General features: G+C 39.3%; 1 protein-coding gene across 50 annotated transcripts in view; it reads right to left on the bottom strand.

The window, feature by feature from the left end:
• Positions 1 to 13889, bottom strand: part of PBRM1 (polybromo 1) — a 145719-nt gene that overhangs the window by 81988 nt on the left and 49842 nt on the right. For 35 of the 50 annotated variants that reach the window (XM_038003832.2, XM_073010060.1, XM_073010072.1 and 32 more), the window contains 3 exons: positions 12920 to 13133; positions 8235 to 8376; positions 6265 to 6362 (listed from right to left, as the gene is read on the bottom strand). In XM_038003832.2, the coding sequence (XP_037859760.1) occupies positions 6265 to 6362; positions 8235 to 8376; positions 12920 to 13133 (454 nt within the window). Of the gene's footprint in view, positions 1 to 3876; positions 3922 to 6264; positions 6363 to 8234; positions 8377 to 12919; positions 13134 to 13889 lie in introns of all 50 variants that reach the window. The other 15 variants (XM_038003822.2, XM_038003824.2, XM_038003810.2 and 12 more) reach the window with 1 other exon arrangement.

Here is a 13889-nt window from a genome sequence, read left to right as displayed (position 1 = left end):
TAATAACTGTATTAGCTTGGGCAGCTGGTATGTTTGCTTTATCTTTTTCCAATATGGAGGCTGAGCCTTATATCCATGACTTCTGAAAGTTTAAAATACTTTCTGAAATGAGACAAACTCTATAACCAAAACATAACCATGACAGAGCCCTATTTGATACTTCTGGCTACTGCTTTCTTTCTTTCTTTCTTTCTTTTTTTTGAGACGGAGTCTTGCTCTATCCCCCAGGCTGGAATGCAGTGGCACGATGTAGGCTCATTGCAAGCTCCGCCTCCCGTGTTCACAGCATTCTCCTGCCTCAGCCTCCCGAGTAGCTGGGACTACAGGTGCCCACCACCATGCCCGGCTAATTTTTTGTATTTTTAGAAGAGACAGGGTTTCACCGTGTTAGACAGGATGGTCTCGATCTCCTAACCTCGTGATCTGCCTGCCTCGGTCTCCCAAAGTGCTGGGATTACAGGCATGAGCCACTGTGCCCAGCTCTGGCTACTGTTTTCAATGCCACTTTACTTTTCAGATTTTTCTTAGAATTTCTCAATGTCTTTTCCTCCTCCTTCAAACCATTAACTGTGAATAGTTTCTTTATCCTTCCCCATTTTTGGAAAGGTGCATATAATTAAATCCCAGGTCTTGTAACTGGCATAATCATTCTTCTTTTTAAAATCAACACCTTTAAGCATATTAAAGTATAAAATACATTTTAAAAGAATTCAAAACCAGGACTGTTCATCATTGTGCATTCAAGGGGCCATAATACTTAAGGGGAGCCAGGTGTGGTAGCTCCTGTCTGTAATCCCAGCACTTTGGGAGGTTGAAGTGGGAGGATTGCTTGAGCCCAGGAGTTTGAGACCAGCCTGGGCAACATAGTGAGACACCACCTCTTTAAAAACACTTAGCCAGGCATGGTGGCACATGCCTGTGATCCTAGCTACACATGAAGCTGAGGTGGGAGGATTGTTTGAACCCAGAAGGTCATGGCTACAGTGAGCCATGATGGTGCCACTGCACTCCAGCCTTGGCAACAGAGTAAAACTGTCTCAAAAAAGACAAAAAGGCCAGGAATGGTGGCTCACACATGTAATCCCAGCACTGTGAGAGGCCAAGGCAGGTGGATCACCTGAGGTCAGAAGCTCGAGACCAACCTGGCCAACATAGCAAATCCTGTCTCTACTAAAAATACAAAAATTAGCTGGATATGATGGCATGCGCCTGTAATCCCAGCTACTTAGGAGGCTGAGGTAGGGGAGTCACTTGAACCCAGGAGGTGGAGGTTGCCGTTGAGTCAAGATCGCGCCACTGTACTCTAGCCTGGGAGACAGAGTGAGACTCCATCTCAAAAAAAAAAAAAAAAAAAAAAAAAAAGACAAAAAAATACTTAGGAGGACAACAATTCAGATCATAGAAACTGTTGTAATAAGTACACTACGATTTTAGAATTTCATAGGAAATGGGACATAAAGGGTCCTGTGCTAGCAAAATGAGTATATTACAACAATTTTCCAATTGATGCAAGTCAACTGTCGTGAGAAATGGCTGCTTTTTCTAATTGGCACAAAGTTTATGCACTAGCAGAGGTGCTATTCTGAATTCCTGATGTGAGATGGCAAATGTGACTTTCCAGGATCGCCATCAACACTATCCTGTGGAACCCAACCCAACCTGAAACACCTAAATCAGTCACTTGTTCTCCCCCTGGCTGATCAGCAATTTCTAGAAGACTTCTGCAGCCCTTCTACATCCTATTTTCCTTTTAATATTTTGTGCCACAATGTTAGTCCTTGGCTCTCATACTTTGTGGCTGACCACTCTGTCAAATACCCTTATCAATATTCTTCCTCTAAAGCTACTATTACTACATATACTAATATTTACAAATACACACACACAATTCCTATATACAGTTGTAAATTATAGCTACTAATACTTCTACCAAATGCTAAACACTATGCACTCTCATTTAATCTTCAAATTCAGAATCAAGTGCAATTATTACCCAAACTATGCAGACGTAAAAACTGAGGCTTAGAGACAGCAAATGAATGCCTAAGGCCATTAAAGTTAATAACCAGAAGAGACATTTGAATCAGCTGATAATCACCATGCTGCTTTTATGACCCTTCCTTTCCCAAAAGCTGGCGCGGCCCTGCGCAGTGATGCATGCCTATAGTCCCAGCTATTCAGGAGGCTAACGTGGGAGGATCACTTGAGCCCAGGAGTTTGAGGCTGCAATGTGCCACGATCACACCTGTGAATAGCCACCGCACTCCAGTCTGGGCAACAGAGCAAGACCCTGTTTCCTAAAAAAAAACCAGTTGTTACTTACCAGTGGCCTCTCTAATCAAAGTCAACCCTGTTTACAGGCTTTAAGGTGTCCCAGCATTTAGCTCCCAAGCCTTAAGAGCTTCAGTTGTGCTTACTAGTAAGCTAAGTAAACCCAAAGGTTCTTTCTTTTACAAGGCTTGCTATATTTCACCTTCAAGTCTTCAAGAAATAAAACCTCTTCATTCATCTTTTCCAATGAGTATTCCCAGACAAGTAACATCTGACTAAAAACAAAACCAAAATCTACCAAGTCCTGATGTCAATAGGTGCTACTTCAAGAAAATAATCAGCTACATTTACTGAGTACTCATTGCATCCAGACCCAGTTCTAAGAGCTTTAAACATATTAACTAACTGGGTCCTCACAGCCATCCCATGAAGGTAGTGTCATTAACTTGTTTTACAGATAAAATTGAAATGAGGCTTAGATTACACAGCTAATAAGAACAGTTGGGATTGGAACTTAGGCAGTCAGGCTCTAGAACTCAGGGTTATAATACCACCCAATGATGTCCCCCATTTCTATTTCCACTACCACCTAGTTTTAATGCCATACATTATGAATGATATGAAAGAAGACAATCATGGTCTTTTTCTTAAATTTACCATTTAATTAAGAAAATTTTCTTTCGGAAAATATTAGGAAGATGACAATGATAACATAGTAATTTTACTGAGTGGAATACATACGGTAGTAACATGTGGGTAAGCTCAAGACATTGAACTTTCAAGGGAAAGTACGGTGGGAAAATAATCTTTCCTAAAGCTATCTGGACAATCATGCAACAATCCTACACAACTGCTTACTAGTGTACCTTATGCAATTATTTTACTACCTTGCTTCCAAATGACTTCATTTGTTTTCAACCTGCCTCTTTCCTTGGCCTACATGTTCCTGGCAGGTAAAAGAGATGACTAAACGTTCTCCTTTACGAACTGTAAGAGCAGAGTTTAGTGTTCTATAAGCAACTGATATTCTGCGAACGTCAGATGGCAAATGTGAAAACAAAAGCACTACACAAGGGGCTGTTTTGAAATCATAAGTAACATGCAAAAGAATGTTTTTTATAAAAGACATGAACAAGATCAGAGACTGAGGAAATGTATTCATGCTCAAGAAGCACTGACCCAACGCATAGATGTCCACATGCACTAATGTCACTGGACTATGAAGCTGATTTTGATCCCTCTACCACCCTCAATCTGTAAAAGGCATCCCTGAAAGGGAATCAGCACCTGCCAGTCCTGCACCAGCACTGCCACCTTCTACCTTTTGCTACAGAAACACAGCCACAATGATTGGTGAGGGGGCTTTCTGTCCCTGGCAAAGCTAGCAACAAATTAAGGTTACTCCTGAACTAGGTTAATTCTGAATTTATTTTGCTAACAAGATTTTTTAAACTGTACTGCTTTCTTTATTCATAAAATAAACTGGCACCTCAATAAAGACTTTTTTCACATGCTTAAGGCTTCACTTTTCACCTAATCAGTACTGATCATGCCACAGAAGGTACACTTTAAAAGAATGTTTATGCATAAAAAAGGACTGCACACCTGGAGAGCCTCCTGAGACCCAACATCTCACTGTCATGAGTGTTCCTGGGAAAGCAGAAACAAACATTACATGTAAAGAGAAACAAAACAAGCAACATTGGAGGGTCACGTATAAACCATGTATGGTTGAAGAAAAAGATTATTCAGTCCAAAGATAATATTTGAAACATTTCAACAAGGAAGACAGATGTTGGCAGAAAGAATGCACCCCCAGAATGAAGAGAATATACCCACAATCAATTTTTCTCACATTCTTTGGTATTAAAAAAAGGCGAAGGCAGAATCACAGCAGTACTTAGAAGTCAAGTGGTACTTGGAAAACTCAGCCCTGACTTCTGTGGCCAAGATTAACTTAATCTTCTAGGCTACTGTCTGCCTGACTTCTGAAGAAATCTCTTATTACCAAAACCTCTCAATATAACTCTGATCGTGTTATTTCCTTTTTCATAGTACAAAGTATAAGACTGAATTCTTTCAATCTTTTAACGTCCACTCATGTCTACATTTCAAACTCAGATTAATTCTTTTATTATTGTAGTGGATGATCTATATGGTTCTTTTACTTGTGTTTTTCACTTCATTTGTACAAAACAATTCCTAGGAAACCTGTTCATAAACAGACTTTTTGTCTGAAGTAAGATTTATTTTATTTTATTTTAAGAACATAATGCTTAACTGTCTTTTTACAGGAGGTTTTAGGGCAAAACCTTTTTTTTTTTTTTTTTGAGACGGAGTTTTGTTCTTGTCGCCCAGGCTGGAGTGCAATGGCACAATGTCGGCTCACTGCAACCTCCACTTCCCAGGTTCAAGTGATTCTCCTGCCTCAGCCTCCCGAGTAGCTGGGATTACAGGCGCCTACCACCACGCCTGGCTAATATTTTGTATTTTTAGTAGAGACGAGGTTTCACCACGTTGTCCAGGCTGGTCTTGAACTCCTGACCTCAAGTGATCCATCTGCCTCGGACTTCCAAAGTGCTGGGATTACAGGTGTGTGCCACAGCGCCTGGCCAAAAACTTTCTTTTAACTTATTTGGGTGTCCCACAGACTACTAGCCACAGAGATAAGTAATTTTTTAGTATCTGGCCTGGGCTAATGCTTCGTTGGAACTGTTTTCTTAATACTCAACTAATTTAAGATCTTTCTTTTCATCCAGTGTTGGCACAAATTGTACCATCACTTTTGCCTCCATTACCTTCTTTTGCCTGAGAAGTTTTTATCTTTGATAGGTGACTGATCTGGAAAACACAGGTGATGCTGTAGTAGAGTTACATAATTACACTCAAAGTTGTTCTTGACTTGATGTCTTTGATCTGGTTTCACACTTTTCCTCCGCTGTCCCTGGTATAACAAGGAATTAAGAACTTGGAAGGATGAAATTCATAGGCCAGTAATGGAGGAGACGCACATCTCAGGGTATACCAATCAATTTAGTTACTATGGTAAAGCTTAAAAAATTCTCCAAAATGCTATCTATAAAAAGGAAAGCAGGACAGCTTCTCTTTTCTAAACTACTTTTAAAATTCTTCTTAGTGGATCTCTTAATTCATGTACAGACTGTGTCAACAGTTACTAAAGACTTCATTCAACTTTGAATCTGCCAAGCCTTGCTACTAGTGATTAGCTTATTCCTTATTGAAGGTATCTTCCCTGGATTGACTATTGCTGCAAAGATGGTGAGGCAGTCATGATTAAAGGAGAATACAGTGTTCCACAACAATCAGGCGAGAGAAACTCTGTATGGCGAGAGATAGTCTTGCAAAATTCCTTATAGGATCCCAGCTTCAGAATCTCACAGTAAGATCCCCTTCCACAAAACCCGTGAGGAGAAAAGGTTAGGGAACTTGAGAGAAAGGTTAGATAGGAAAAAAACCCAAAAATCTAGCTCAACATTTTATGAGCTATAAGAAGTTATGATTTGTTATTTTATAATCTGACATTCTTATAATGGCAAATAAAGATGAGGTGAACAAGGACAAACAAAGGGTAGGACCAATGGCTTACCTCACTGCAGTGGTAGTATCAAATTTCTGCTTACCTTTCCTAATTCAAATTGCACCTTTGTAATTCACCATGTAGAAATTATCCGTTAGATTTAAGTGGCATTCTTAAAAAAAAAAAAAAAAAAAAACCCAGACGGCAAAAAGAATAACATGTTTTGCCAAGCTACATATGTAGTAGTCATTTTCATCTGGGTCATCTAAAAGTAACATGGCACTTTTACAAAAAAAAAGTAACCATCCAATTGCAAATGAATTTTAAAAGATAACACATTACCATATATTTAAAGCTTACAACTTGATAGCTTAAAAATATATATATTTTCTTCACCTATCTAAAACAAAATAAATAGTAACTGAGATGTCCCCAGCTATAAGAAGAATATATACCTTTTTCTTTTGGCACTACCGGTATCAGAGGTGGCTGAAGAGATCATGCTGTCTCCGTCCTCAATATCGTCTCTCCTGGCAAGCTCTTTCTTCTTTGCCTAAAACAGAGCAGATCTCAGGAGTCGAGCTCACGCTGCCAAACACTCCTCTGAATATATGAATGTTAAAGAGCTAGACATATCGGATTCACTCAGAAAAATACAATCACATGCAGGATGTACAAAATCAAAGAGTCACTAAACATTTCCAATAACTAATTTTAACAAAAGCCTGCATGACAAAAAGAGTAGGCTAAAAAACAGATCTACAGGGTTGAGGAATCAATACCAGCCAAAGCATTTATGACTATAATGGGTGCTAACTGGTTAAAAGCACCGAGGCAAGTTGCAGAAGCATCCTGCTCTGGTCCTATTTAAGCAAAACCAACTCAAAGAGGGCCTTTGGTACTTCGGACTTCTTTTTTTTGTTTGCTTTTGGTTTTTTTTTTTTTTTTAAGACGGAGTCTCGCTTTGTCGCCAGGTTGGAGTGCGGTGGCACCATCCCCGCTCACCACAACCTCCGTTTCCCGGGTTCAAGCAATCCTCATGCCTCAGCCTCCAGAGTAGCTGGGATAACAGACACACGCCACTACCACTGGGCTAATTTTTGTATTTTTTGTAGAGACGGGGTTTCATCATGTTGGCCAGGCTGATCTCGAATTCCTGACGTCTGGTGATCCACCCGCCTCGGCCTCCCAAAGTGCTGGGATTACAGGCGTGAGCCACCGTGCCTGGCCAGTACTTCTGACTTCTAAGGGGCAGTGTGGCTAAGAATAAAGTTTAATGCAAGAAGTGAAAGAAGATCTACTTTTCAACACATGCATTTTTAAAGGCCTTCTGCCAAACAGAGCTGAAAGTCCAAGCACAGCAGGCTTAGGGAATGTACAGAGTACTAAAAAGGTAACACCTGAAACTCTTAGCACTAAGGTTCAGTGTTAATCATATAAAATGAAGATTCTATGGGTGATCTAAAATTGCCTTTGTTGCTTCCTTGTTCAGAGATTTGCCTTTCCAGAAAGATTCTACCAAAAACTGTCAGACCCAATTTGTATTTCATATCTACCTTTTCATCTCAAAACCTGTTGATGAACCATGACCTGAGACATCCTTCCAAGGGTTCTCAGAAAGGATCTGATAAATTTACAGACAATATACAAAGATTAATTCGCTTTCAGATGTCCTTTCTCATAGAATCAGTCCTACCTTAACAAAGTCTAGAACCACAGGAATAAAATCTAAATGATGGAATATCATCTATGATTGGTGGGTGACTTCATGAGAATCCCAAAATTACTGTACAGGCACCAATCCCTGCTTCCTCCAATCAGAAAGCTAACCCCATCTCAACTATTATTTCTACTCTATATAGCCATGACAACTCCAAAAAACTATTCAGCAGTACTTGTGGATGAAATACATAATAAATACATATTATAATATGTAAGTATAACATATAAACTCTCTCTATATGTGTGTGTGTGTGTGTGTGTGTGTGTGTGTGTGTATATATATTTTGTTTGTTTGTCTGAGACAGGGTCTCACTTGGTTACCCAAGCTGGAGTGCAGTGGCACAATCTCAGCTCACTGCAACCTCCACCTCCCAGGCTCAAGAAATCTTCCCACTGCAGCCTCCTGAGTAGCTGGGACTACAGGCATGTGCCATCAGGACCGGCTAATTTTTGCAGTTTTTGTAGAGATGGGGGTCTCGTTATGCTGCCCAGGCTGGTCTTGAACTCCTGAGCTCAAGTGATTCTCCCAACTTGGCCTCCCAAAGTGCTGGGATTACAGATGTGAGCCACCGCACCCAGCCAAATGATGTAATATTACTGCTGAGGGTGCAGGGGATCACACATCTTACTAGAACACACTCAAAACATGCAAAATTATTTTAATCATATATACAACAAACTCAGCAAAAACAACAAATCAAACCTGCATAACTTGCTGCAATTTTAGAACTCGCTTGTAGATGGCTGAATTGGGCACATTATAGCGTTTGGCATTTTCAAACATCAAATTCAGATCACACTCCAAATGATCTAAAGTTTCATATTCTTGATTCTTCAGTTTTGTTCTGTGAAAGACAAAGAAATTGTTAGAATTTTCTGTCATGAAAATTATGAAACATTCTTCCTGAAAGTCCAATGCAAAATCTTAAAAAGCACTAGATGGTATCTTCACTGGTAATACTGATTAGGAACTTAAAATGAATTTTGAGATACAAAGTAAGGAGGCAAAAGTACCATTACATTAAGATAATACGACAGTTTACTTGAAAATCCAAAAGAATAAACTAAAACACTGTAAGAAATAATAAGAGGACCTAGTAAAGTGGTCAATTACAAAGCAAATATTCTACTTGGAAAAAACCCTAATGGAAAAATCCTGATAATAGTTAATAAGTGAACCTTATGAAGGTACGAAAAATAGGGAGGTTTTAAGTGACCTCAATGAAGAATCACTGTGATCTACCCATTTCTGAAAACAAAAGACCATTCTAGTTCATAAGGGTTAAAGAGACAGTACTGACAGTGCAAAATATTTATAAACAATAAAGAGTGGTCTTACGATGGTAAAAGAGAGACAGATATGTCAGAGTCCATTCACTTCTACTCTTCCAATATAAACACATAACAAATGACAGCTTAAAGTTGGGATTTTTACTTAAGTCTTAAGATTTCAAGTATCTCCCTTAAACATAATCATTATTATTGTATCTACTATCATAAAGCCCTTATGTACTTTGTACAAAGTAGAGTCACTATTTGCTGTAACACTATATGGATTTAGACAGGATAGACTTTAAATCTTTTGACTGTAGCATTTGCATGTTAACCACCAAAATCACAAAGATAGTTAACAATAACATGTATAAACAGCTTCACAGAATAAATACATTTTCTCTTAGAATGGCATCTGCACAGACGGGCGCGGTGGCTCACGCCTGTAATCCCAGCACTTTGGGGGGCCGAGGCAGGCGGATCACGAGGTCAGGAGATGGAGATCATCCTGGCTAACACGGTGGAACCCCGTCTCTACTAAAAATACAAAAAATTAGCCATGTGTTGTGGCAGGCGCCTGTAGTCCCAGCTACTCTGGAGGCTGAGGCAGGAGAATGGCGTGAACCCGGGAGGCGGAGCTTGCAGTGAGGAGAGATCACGCCACTGTGCTCCAGCCTGGGCAACAGAGCCAGATTCCGTCTCCAAAAAAAAAAAAAAAACAAAGCAAAAAAAAAAAAAAAAAAAAAGAATGGCATCTGCATGTCAAGTTTTATTTAAAATTTACCAAAGTCATATTCAGATTCTGTGTTGTGCTCCAACAGATGAATATTAGAGAACATCTCTGTGATGAAGCAAATAACAACTAAGAACAAATACAGCTCTCAGTACCAGGTTGTGTAGCTAGCACCTAGAGTTCAAATTACAGCCTCAGACTTATTCCCGTCAACTCAAAGGGTGGAGTGCTAGATGTTCTCAACACCCTCAAATAGACAGAAAACCCAAACTTGCAAATGACAACGAGTAATAAACCTGCAGATATTTATCAGATTACTATTAATCAAGGGTAGTAGGGGAGGAAAAAGGAAAAAAAATAGGGGGGACAAATCCCAGTACAGCAGAAGGTAGCATATGGAGTACACACTATCTAGTTCTTGCTCAATCTTCCATTTTTGTTGCTTTTGGGGAAACTCAACTATCTTCCTTCTGCCAACAGATCTTCCTAGGGGTACACTGTACAATATAGTAGCCACTAGCCAAGTGTGGCTATTTAAATTAAAATTAAATAAAACTTAAAATCTAATTCCTTAATTGCACTAGCCACATTTCAAGTGCTCAATAGCCACATGTGACTACGGTCTATCACACTGGAATATTGACAATAAACATTTTCACCATTGCAGAAAGTTCTGTTGAATAGCACTGCCCCTAGACTTCCCTGTTGCTCTGTAGACCACAATGGAAGGGATTGTAGGCACAGTAAGGCTCCTGTCAGGCACCACTGGCTCACAATCCTCGGAAGGCAGCAATATCAGACATAATAGTTGACCCTTCAGAACTTTAGTGTGCTGGGCTTCAATAACTACCCTATTCCTTACTCTCCCCTGTGTGCCACACAATTGTCATAAATTAGAAAGGGGAGGGGAGATATTACTGACTTAAAGCAAAGTTTATATTAGAAAATTTCAACTTGGAAGAAGGCTGTGTTGGCAGGGGACTGAGCTGGCTAAGAATTTATCTACTTTCGAACTAAGCTACTGTAATAAGACTATTTAAATAATTAAAAAAAAAAAAAGAATGAAGGAGAAAGGAAACCAAGAACAAAAATTGTTCATAAATTTGAACAGGGAACAACTTAACATCTGCAAGACTATCACTACCTTTTCTCAAGGCAAAGAATATAAAAGACATATTTCTAGGCTATTTCCCTAATGAATGTCAGTCTTAATTTCCATATTATTTTAATAAGACCAAATAAACTAATTTTCTGTATCCTACTTGTATACAGGACCTCCAAAGTCTGGATTAAATAAAAGGACCGTAAATCCTACTGATCAAGGCCAGGCGTGGTGACTCATGCCTGTAATCCCAGCACTTTGGGAGGTCAAAGCGGGCAGACTGTTTGAGCTCAGGAGTTTGAGGCCAGCCTGGGCAACATGGCAAAACCCTATCTCTACTAAAAAATATATATATATATATAATCTCACTGATCAAATGGTTAAAACAAAAGTTACAAATGCAAAAGCATGAAACATACTTTGCTAGCCAGCCTTATTTCCTAGAATCCAGCAAGCACAAGAATTTTAATCCCTACTATTTGGAAGCTTAATTATCTGCCGTGAAGCCAACTTACTGTTACTTAGCTAAGGTAGTTTTATCTGCTTCTTGACTCTATCTGAGTATTTTGCTATAAAGCATCATATTTTATAATATTACTTCTTCCTTTTTGTTGAGACAGGGTCTTACTCTGTTACCCAAGCTGGAGTGCAGTGGCATGATCTTGGCTCACTGCAACCTCCATCTCCCATGTTCAAGCGATCCTCCTGTGTCAGCCTCCCAAAGTGCTGGGATTCCAGATGTGAGCCACCTCCCCTGGCCAACTTTTGATATTTTTTAGTTTATTTTTAATTTAAATAAACAAGGCGGCACAGCAGAACCAATTAAACTGTTTTTCTGTTCTTTATACCAAAAAGTCTAAGAATTTTTATTGATTTCCTGAAAACAATAAATATCTTCGAAAATTTATAATGTAAGAAAGGAGCTTGGAAGGTACAGGTAATATTAAAATTCACAGAGATTGATTAAAAGATGGAAGGCAAACCAAGTGATTTTGAACACATTCATTTGATTCCAACTTAAGATTTTTGGTTAACTTTTCTTAAAGATATTTATTCCTTTGAATGTTTTGAATTTTTATGATTCTTTGGGAATGGTCACCTGTTCTGCTTTTTACAGAAACAGAAATTTTAGCTATTGTGAATGCTGCTGCTGTGAACATAGGTTTACAAATCCCTCTTTGAGACCCTGCTTTCATTTCTTGGGGTACATATGCAAAATGGAATTTCTTAATCATATGGTAATTCTATGTTTAATTTTTTGAGGAACTGCCACACTGTTTTCCACAGTGTCTATACCATTTTACATTCCCACTATCTGCACAGAGGTTCCAATTTCTCCACATACACACCAATAATAATAATAATTTTTTTAAAGTAACCATCCTAATGAGTGTGAAGCGGTGTCACACAACAGTTTTGAACTGCATTTCCCTAATAACTAGTGATGCTGAGCATCTTTTCATGTGCTTATTAGCCAGCTGTATATTTTCTCTGGAGAAAGGTCCACTCAAGTCCTTTGCCCATTTCTGAATTGGGTTGTTTTTTTGTGGTTGAGACATCCTACTATTCTTAATGATACTATTGTGATTTAAGTATTCTGTCTGGTAGCCCAATGATCACTTTAACGTTTTCTAAACAGAAAAAGAGAACAAGATGAATCACCTTTCTGGTATGGTTTCAGTTAATGAATTCTCCAGAACTGACTATGCTTATCCTGGGGTTTCAACTATAGATACAGAACTTAAATACAGACTGTCATAATTAAAATATTAATAAAAGATGTAGGCTGAAAGATTTTTGTACTTTGTTCAGTTATAAGATAATGAACAGTTAAGGCCGGGTGCAGAGGCTCACACCTGTAATCCCAGCACTTTGGGAGGCTGAGGTGGGTAGATCATGAGGTCAGGAGATCGAGACCATCCTGGCCAAAGTGGTGAAATCCAGTCTCAAATAAAAATACAAAAATTAACTTGGCATGGTGGTGTGCGCCTGTAGTCCCAGCTACTCAGGAGGCTGAGGCAAGAGAATCACCTCAACCCAGGAGGTGGAGGTTGCAGTGAGCCGAGATCGTGCCACTGCACTCCAGTCTGGCGACAGAGTGAGACTCTGTCTTCAAAAAAAAAGGTAATGAACAATTAAAATTTGAGGTTAAAAAGAAAAAAAAAAACAAAACACCATTTTTACCTTTAATATCCTTATCCATTTTAGGAAGGAATACATTATGTGCAGGCTCAACCACAACAAAATAAAATTATACTGAATAATGCAGAAGACATCTTACCGGATCTGTTGTAGTGATATGGGCATTTTAATTTGCTGGTAATAATCAGGGTATTTTTTCTTTGAAGGCAAATGGAAAAAAGGTTCAGCTATTAGCTGCCCTTGGTTATTCCGACAACTCCTAACTGTGTCATAAAGCTGATAAAAAGGATTTGAAACATCCATAAAGGAAGTGATGCTTTCTGCTTCTGACTCTCCCTCTTCATAACGTGCAGCTGGAAAAACAAAAAAAGTATTTATAAAGGGAAGAATGAGATGAAGAAAGAACCATACTTTAAAGTTCATTTAACAACCTTCCAGACTGAACTAAATACATTTGAAAATTATTATTACTATTATTTTTGAGATAGGGTCTGGCTTTGTCACCCAGGCTGGAGTGCAAGAGCACGATCTTGGCTCACTGCAGCCTCTGCCTCTGGGACTCAAGCAATTCTCCCAAATCAGTCTCCCGAGTAGCTAAGACGACAGGCGCACACTACCACACCCAGCTAATTTTTGGATTTTTCAGTAGAGATGGGGTTTCGTCATGTTGCCCAGGCTGGTCTCAAGCTCCTGAGCTCAGGCGATCTGCCAGCCTCAGCCTCCTAAAGTGCTGGGATTACAGGTGTGAGCTGCCACGTCTGGCCCTTTTAAAAAAAAATTCTAAGATAAAGGGAATAATTACTTAAAAAAAAAAAAAAAAGTCTCTAAGGCTTGGGCGTGATGGCTCACGCCTGTAATCTCAGCACTTTGAGAGGCCAAGGAGGGTGAATCACAAGGTCAGGAGTTCGAGACCAGCCTGGCCAATACGGTGAACCCTGTCTCTACTAAAAATAGAAAAATTAGCTGGGCATGGTGGCATGCACTTGTAATCCCAGCTACTCAGGAGGCTGAGGCAGGAGAATTGCTTGAACCCAGGAGGCAGAGGTTGCAGTGAGCAGAGATCACACCACTATACTCTAGCCTGGGTGACAGAGCAAGATTCCATCTAA

This window comes from Chlorocebus sabaeus, chromosome 22 (genome assembly GCF_047675955.1).
Source record: "Chlorocebus sabaeus isolate Y175 chromosome 22, mChlSab1.0.hap1, whole genome shotgun sequence".
In the NCBI taxonomy this organism is placed as follows: domain Eukaryota; kingdom Metazoa; phylum Chordata; class Mammalia; order Primates; family Cercopithecidae; genus Chlorocebus; species Chlorocebus sabaeus.
The sequence above is the reverse complement of the archived record's forward strand: the minus strand, read 5'-3'. Positions and strand labels throughout refer to the sequence as shown.